The sequence below is a fragment of the Echinops telfairi genome, unplaced genomic scaffold (assembly GCF_000313985.2).
Source record: "Echinops telfairi isolate 266 unplaced genomic scaffold, ASM31398v2 ScPeMD7_1;HRSCAF=3_0, whole genome shotgun sequence".
Classification (NCBI taxonomy): domain Eukaryota; kingdom Metazoa; phylum Chordata; class Mammalia; order Afrosoricida; family Tenrecidae; genus Echinops; species Echinops telfairi.
In genome coordinates this window covers 40912485-40920331 of record NW_022103896.1, presented here as the reverse complement: position 1 = coordinate 40920331, position 7847 = coordinate 40912485, and the positions used below count along the sequence as shown (strand labels likewise).

The 7847-nt window shown below is 52.2% G+C and overlaps 1 protein-coding gene across 3 annotated transcripts in view; it reads left to right on the top strand.

Annotated features, from left to right (window-relative positions):
- The window catches only part of MATN2 (matrilin 2), a 191894-nt gene that overhangs the window by 140518 nt on the left and 43529 nt on the right, over positions 1-7847 (top strand). For 2 of the 3 annotated variants that reach the window (XM_045284889.1, XM_004697704.2), the window contains exons 7-8: positions 2459-2581; positions 7618-7740. In XM_045284889.1, the coding sequence (XP_045140824.1) occupies positions 2459-2581; positions 7618-7740 (246 nt within the window). The remainder of the gene's footprint in view (positions 1-2458; positions 2582-7617; positions 7741-7847) is intronic. The other variant, XM_030886313.2, reaches the window with a different exon arrangement.

Here is a 7847-nt window from a genome sequence, read left to right as displayed (position 1 = left end):
ACAAATGTGCTTTACACAATTGATGTGTGTATGGATTGTGATAAAAGTTGTATGAGCCCCTAATAAAATGATTAAAAAGACAAAAAAAAAACACTAGCCAGTGAGAAGCCCAGCAGAATTTTGTCTACCAGAGGGTTGTAAGGGGACTCCCTAGATTTGGGGGCACTCAAAATACACAGAAACCACATCCGTGGACTTCAGTGTACCAGCCACGATGGAGATGATGCAGGACAGGGTGATGCTTGGCTCTGGTACGCGGGGTAACCATGAGTAGAAGCCGGCTGGATGGCAACTAGCAATCGCCTTCTTCGACAGTGACACTTGAAATGGAGGAGCCTGTGCATTTCATATCCACGAGAATTTCCTACTGACTACCTGCTGCTGACGGGGGGCGGGGGGTGGGGGTGGTGGTGGTGCTCACAGTGACACTCCCATGAGGAGCCCAGGGGTGGTGCGGAGAGCAGGTCCAGGCTGCAGGCGCTCATCTTGCCCATCCATATTATTGTTGTTGTTACTATTAGGTGCCATTGAGTCAGTTCTGACTGATACCAACCCCGTGTACCACCCAACGCAACACTGCCGGGTCCTGTGCCATCCTCACAGTTGTTCTATGTTTGAGCCCATGGTCGCAGCCACTGGATCGATCCTGCTTGTAGATGGCTTCCCCTCTGTTGCTACCCTGCTCCTGGACCAAGCACGATGTCCTTCTCCGGGAACTGGTCTCTCCTGACACCAGGCCCAAAGTACATGAGATGAAGTCCCCCCCTCTTGCCTCGAAAGAGCATGCTGACTGTGCCTTCCTCACGGCCGGCAAGTCGATTCTGACTCACAATGACCCTCAAGGACAGGGCATAATTGCCCCCATGGATTTCTGAGACGGCAGCTCTTTATGGGAGTAGAATGCCCTGTCTTTCTCCTGTGGAGTGTCTGGTGGTTTCGAACGGCTGACTTTCAGATGGCAGTCTAACATATAACCACTATGACACCAGGGCTCCCTGCCCATCTGTGGCAGTTACATCATCTCATGTCACTTGTGAAGGGCTGGAGTCTAGCCTGTCAATCAGGCCGCAGCTTGGTGACCTCATTCGGAGTCACCATGGCGATAAATAGTTTCCTGGAAGCCAGATACACCCATACTCTCTGCTTCGTCTTCCTGCTGACAAGACACATGGACCTATGCTAGATCTCTGAAGCCAGAAGAGCCACGCGGAAACCCCTCCAGTGCTGAGATGCTCACACCACCACTGAGTCCGCAAGACTTTCCACCCACTGATCTGTGATCTTCCTGCATTCAACGTCATTGCATGTGTTTCATGAGTCTGAAGAGGACTTTATAGACTGGTATCGGGCATATGGGTCAATATTGGACTTATGAACTTGATCTGGACTGGGCTGGGATGTTTTCTCAATATACAATTGCTCTTTTATAAAAAGCTCTTTCTTATACACGAGTGTCTATGAATTTGTTCCTCTGGTCTACCCGGACTACCACACCATCCATGTAGTGACAAGGAATTGAACTGTTCAGACGGCAATGTGGACCATCATTCACTGGCCTCCAAACTGCACAGTGGCTCTGCTTCCACTCATGTTCCTTTTCCTTCTTGGGCGTAAGGAGCACATTCCCTTGGACTTCCAGAGCTGGAGGGAGGCAATGGAACCCTGGTGACAGACTCACTAAGCACTTGGTTGCTAACTACGGGCTGCTGATTCAGTCCCCCTGACTTTTCTGCGGAAGAAAGACGTGGTAGTCTGCTTCCATAAAGGCAGCAGACTTGGAAACGTTAAGGGGATAGTTTTGCTCAGTCCTATAGGGTCATTGAGAGTAAAATAATCTGGACAGCAATGAATAGCCTTATTTTAAAATGTGTCCTCTTTTAAGAATTAACTTTTCAACAGCCTGCTCCTCTAAAAGAACTCATTGCCATCCAGTTGATTCTAAGTCACAGCCACCCTGTAGGACAGGGTAGAACTGGTCCTGGGGATTTCTGAGACTAACTCTTTATGGAAGTAGAAAGCCTCATCTTTCTCCTGAAGAGAGGCCGATGGTTCCAATCTTGTAGTAAGCAGCCTAGCTGCTAGTATGTATGAATGACATATTTAGAATAAGCCATATATATTTTTAAAAATTTCACATCTGTGCCATCATTTACTGCGTGTGCTTTTCTGTCTTATTTCTTGTGGCATAATGTTTCCAAGGAGCATCCATGCCACGTGTGATACATACGTTTTGCAGTGTGTCCAGAAGGTTTTCTTACTGGGGTGGGAGAGTGGTGAAGGATGTCCCCCTAAACATGGAAATAGCTTCATTGAGAAGTTTTTTTTCAGAGCATCATTTTTCAAGGTTGTGAGATGTTTACCTGTGTAGGGAAAGTTAGGACTGCAAATCCCTTGGTGTTTAATGTGTCTGCTGTCTGGGTCTGTTCCGCCTGGTTATGATTTTCTTTCTCTCTCACAGAGATAGACTTCTGTGCCTCGCCCAGCCACGGATGTCAGCACGAGTGTGTGAACACAGGTGCTTCCTACACCTGCCACTGCCTGAAAGGGTTCACCCTGAATCCCGATAAGAAAACCTGCAGAAGTAAGTCCCAGGCTGTTGGAGACAGACTTGTCCTTCTAAATAGCCCCACAGAGTCATTTTCCTTTCCTTGCCAATCTCCCGCTCTGGTGGCACAGTGGTTATGCATTGGGCTACTGACCGCAAGGTCCGCAGTTTGAAACCACCAGCTGCTTCTCGGGAGAAAGACACCAAGTCCGGACTCAAAGGGAAGCCGACCCCCTCAACCCTCCATCCCCTGTTATCAGAAATGAGGACTCCCCTTCCCCTCACACTGTGTATCGGGATTGGCCGGGAAGAGGTGGAGCCCAGAGATGGTTAGAAAAAGGAGCCGGATTCTTCTAGTCCTTGAAAGCAAGACACTGGATGGCCGCCAAGAGGGCAAAAAATGAACAAGGCAAAGACGTTAAGCCCCCGAGACACCCCGGCAGCATTGTGGGGATGGGAGCTGGTATTATCACTGTGTGCTTATCACGTGGCCCATCAGGGTCCGAGGCAGGGCTCCAGAGCATGGACTTCAGAGCAGCCTATTCCTGAGAGGCCACTGGGACACAAGCTTTGTCCAAACGGAGAGTTGTGCCTTCCTCACCACGATGCCCTCACCACCTGCTCGGTCATCTCAGAGGGATTGATTGCCACCCAACGTTTGTTGGATGAGTGAATGAGTCTCTTTGAGATTTATCATCTTGGAAAAATGATAGCTTTTATTTGAACAACTCGATTTTGTTGGAAAGATGGCCTTTTTAAAACCTGCAAGTTATGAACTTTTCCAAAACGATTCCCAGAGTTGACACCTACCCAGTGAATGGTTTGAGTTCTGGCGATGCCATGCACCGAGTCCTCTGGCGCCTGGGGACGATGCAGAGTGGATCCGATGGTTGGGCTGCTCCCACCCCCAGCCACTCTGGGGGAGAAAGAGGAGGCCATCTGCCCCCATAGAGATAATCCAGTTCTCCCCTGGCTTCTGGGGCCACTGTGAGTGGGAATCCCCCCCGCCCGCAGTGGCTCCGGTTATTTTCGGAGTTTCTGTGGAGACATGCATTTTCTTCTAGGCCGCTTCCCTGACTCGCCCTGACAATGTGCATCGCCAGACTGAGTTTTCACTGGCTGAAGGGGACATCTCTTTGGAATGACCTGGTGGGCTGTAGGACCAAACCTGGATAAGTCAGGTCTGCAGTGACACGGAATAGCGCCTGAGCTCATTCTAATCCATGGCAAAGCTTTCTGGTGGCAGAAACAGCCATGCTGATCTCTCTCTATATTTTAATCTCACTGCTTAGCCCAGATACAAACCTGGAAACAGCCCAGCATTCAATGGGAATTTGAAGGGAGAGTTTTCAGACGGGGAAACAACGACTATAGATGGAATGTTTTTTCCATTGGACCACACAGGCGTACACCCGTACGACTCTCCCAGCCCGGCCTGTCCAGTCTGTGCTGTCCACACCTTTTGCTGGGGGTGAGCAGGTTAGCCGCTGATGGCACCCAGGGGAAGCATCTCCTGGTTCAAATCATTGGTGGACCGAAAGCTCTTCCGTGAGAGAGCATTAGCTCTGGTTCAAGCAGACACGCCCTGTGGGTGCATGCTTCCTGTTGCATTACTAGCCGGGAGAGAGAGAAGGAACCTGGTTAGGCAGGTGGCCATCGGCGAGGAGGAGAGCTTAACGGCACTGAGCCCTGCGCCTCTTGCCAACTGGTGCCCTCACGGAGACCTCTCTCCACTCCCTGCCCGGAGAGGCGCTTGGAGTAAGAGACAGATGCAAGGCAGCCAACTCGACATTGTCCCAGGAGGAGGGAGACTGAGGACAGGAGGCAGAATGGTGAGGATGTGACCCTCTGGGAGCAGGGTGACTGTCCATCACAGGCCAGCAGATGGGCTTCTCTGCAGACTGGCACAGCCCAGGGTCCCTCACGCTGGGTCATATTGATTCACTGCGCTTAGCTCCATTTCCTCTTCAGCCAGGTGCCCTGATTTTCCACCCCAGAAATACAGAATTTCCCCCCACAGCACGGTGTCCTCATCAGCCCTTCTCCCGTCGCCTGCTTCACCATGACTTTTTCCACTGTCTTTGCTGCGAGCCCAGCCCTCTAGCTCCTGAGGTCAGGCTGCTTTCTGGGCCGGGCGGAGGGAGGCAGCCAGCTGTGGATGGCGTGGGCGCTCCCATCTGTTGCGCTCAGGAGCATTCATGGAAGAGGGGAGCCGAGGCGCTGAATTGGAAGTCTGGCGTTTCTGATTAGACGTCAAGGACTCCCGAGTGATCCAAACATTGTAAACCCAGAGCTCAGGCCATGGCCACGTCCAGTTAATGGGAGGTTGATGGACGAGGGCAATTTTCAGATGTAATAAGAAATCTATTTTTTTCCAAAGGAGCTCGATGTTATTCAGTTAAGCTGGGGGAAGAAAAAAAGCTCAAGGCAGACTCTTCTGGAAGAACAAACTCTTGGCTGGGATTTGTCTTCCTCCTCCTCCTCCAGGCACTTTTCCTGATACCCAGGGGTGCTGTCATCAACTTAAAACATAAATTACGAAGGTGTCCAAGCCCAGAGACTGGGTCTAGCCCAGCTGCCTCGGTGGAGCTCCAGGGCTGAGTCCACTATGGTGCGACTCCGTGTGCTGAGCTCTGGGATGCTCACTCCGGTACTACGGGCTGGTGAGCGCTCTTTGGAGGTGTGGACATGGGTATAGCAGGTGTAGACCAGGCTGGACTGAGCTGAGAGATCTTAGGTCCTGTCTTGGCAGTGCCACCCAGCGCAGCCATGTGACCTTGGACCGGCCACTCTACTCCTCCAGACTTGGATATCCTAAATGGCAAGACTAGGACGCCCTGCTGGGACATTCTGTGTGCCTGCCCAGGTGTTCTGAATCTCCCCGTCTGTACCTGGAGCCATGAATCTTTCATTTATTTAATGTCTTGCCTTCCCAGTAAGGAAGCCTGGAGGCATAGTAGTAAAGCGCTCAGCTGCTGAGCGAAAGCCAGGTGGGTAACCCCACCGGGGGTTCCCCTGTGAGAAAAGACCAGGCCATGAGCCCCTGGGAAGATAACAGCCTAGGAATCTTAGGGGACCGTTCTGCTCGACCCTGTAGGGTCTCAACAACAACAAGAGGCTTCACAGTTGGGTCTCTTTTCCGGGGGTGGGAGTGGGGTTCTTCATAGAGAGTGCAACATGGAGTTGGCGCCCATAAAGTCTATTTAATTTACTGCTTGATTGTTCCGCTGTTTGTCCTGGGAGGCTTGACGGGGCACGCTGGGATTTGCCAGATAGAGCTGCACCCAAGCCTGGCCCATGTGCACCCCTTGCAGTTTGTGAGGAGCCGACCCAGATCTGGGGTGCCTCATAGACCCTCACTGAAGAACTAGGTCACACACGTACTTGGACACATGAGCAAATATGACTCAAGTAGGTAAAGAAAGCCAAGGGCTACAGCGAAGCCTCTGCTGTAGGAGACCCTCCAGAAACGGATCATTTCAAATCACTTTTCGCTGGATAGCGGGGATAATAATCTTATTAAGAATCTAAATGCTTTTCCTTTGAATTATTTGGGGTGTCAAGTTTTCTTTCTCTCCTTTCCTTCCGTCCTCCCTTCTCTCTCTCTCTCTCTCTCTCTCTCTCTCTCTCGCTCTCGCTCTCGCTCTCTTTCTCTCTCTGATTAAGAGGGTTGATTGGGGCAGTTAGTAACGTACCACCAGTCAGGATCGGTAAACAATAAGAAGACAGTCATCGATCCACAGCAACACTGTCCTGAGCCAGCAGCCAAGTCTTTCTCTCTGGTCCTCAGCCTCTCCACTATGTGGTCCCTTAACTTCTGCCTCTGTGAGCCAGGAAGCCAGCCCACCTGTCCCTCTGTCTCACCGTTCCATCGTGGCAGACCAGATGAGGAGAAGGGGCCCCATGGTCTCAGCCCTGCTCCTCTGAGTCTCTGTGCCATGTCTCTGGTGCCTCTGGTCTCGGCATCCTCTGCCACTTCACTTAGACATCTTCGGTGTGCTCTCCCAGTGGGATTTCTCTCTGTGTCCCGAGTCTACAAACTCACTGCCATCGAGTCAACCCTGCAGGTCAGGGTGGAACTGCCCTGGTGACTTTCCGAGATGGTCACTCGTTTTACAGGAGTACAAAGTCTCGTCTTTCTCCTTAGGAGCTGGCTGGTGGTTTTGTACTGCTGACCTTGTGGTTAGCAGCCCAACTCCCGGATAGGTGTAAATCTTTCTTACAGTGTGTGCTGAAGACCACTGCACCTTTTCCTCCTGGTCCAGGATCGCCCTTGTCAGCCTCCATTAGCAATGAGTGATGAGTGACTCCTGCAGGCCCGACACCAAGGGGACCCAGACAGTTGGGTCCTTTGTGTTCCATGTCCACTGGCTTGTGTGTTTGTATGTGGTCTGTTTCTCGTTATCAAAGATCCCCTTCACTTGTGCCCAAGCACGCCGTGTGCTTGGCCCCAGGAGAGGTTCTTGCTGAGTGCCTTCAGGAAGTTAGAGCGAAACTGCGCACAGCTAACATGATTCCTTCTCTCCCCAAGAGGAAATGATGAACTACAGCCCAAGCAGCCAAGGTTTATAACAGCATGGTGATATCGCCGCTGTGCGGTGCCGTGGACATGTCTCTGCTGTGGCACTATGCTACTCTGGGCATGCAGGAAGTTCTGTCCACCAGCCACCGGGGGAGAGGCACGTGGCCATGCTTTAAAGGATGGGTCTGGGGTCCCTGCCTCCAGCTTGCCATCACCTCCTCCAGGAAGACCCTCTCTCAGCTCCTTGTTGGACCATCTCTGTGTCTTATGACTGTCTGTTCCCTTGACTGCCTCCCCATGGGAGCAGGCGCCCCTGGAAGGGAAGGGCAGGAGACTCGGCTGACTTCACCCTCCCATCCCCCTGGCACGCACACTGATCTCAGCCTGGCTCTTGGCTGGCTACTGAATGAAGGGATGACCCCTTCAGGACTCCTGTGGGGTGCTGTCTCCCTGGGTGCCTCCAAGGGGTGCTGGGAGAGACCCAGAACCTGACCTTACAGCCCCTGGAGAAGCTCCTAGATGGAAGGAGGGTCTCCTGTTCTCTCCTTAGGGATCAACTACTGCGCGCTGCACAAGCCCAACTGTGAGCATGAGTGTGTCAACACAGAGGAGAGCTACTACTGCCGCTGCCGCCGGGGCTTCAGCCTGGACCCCAACGGCAAGACCTGCAGCCGTGAGTGTGCCCTGGGGCAGGCCTGCTGGGGAGGCGAATCCGGAGGGAGACTCCTGTGTTTCATAGGGGCCCCATGGTCCCATAGATCTAACTTCTCCTGCCCCCCC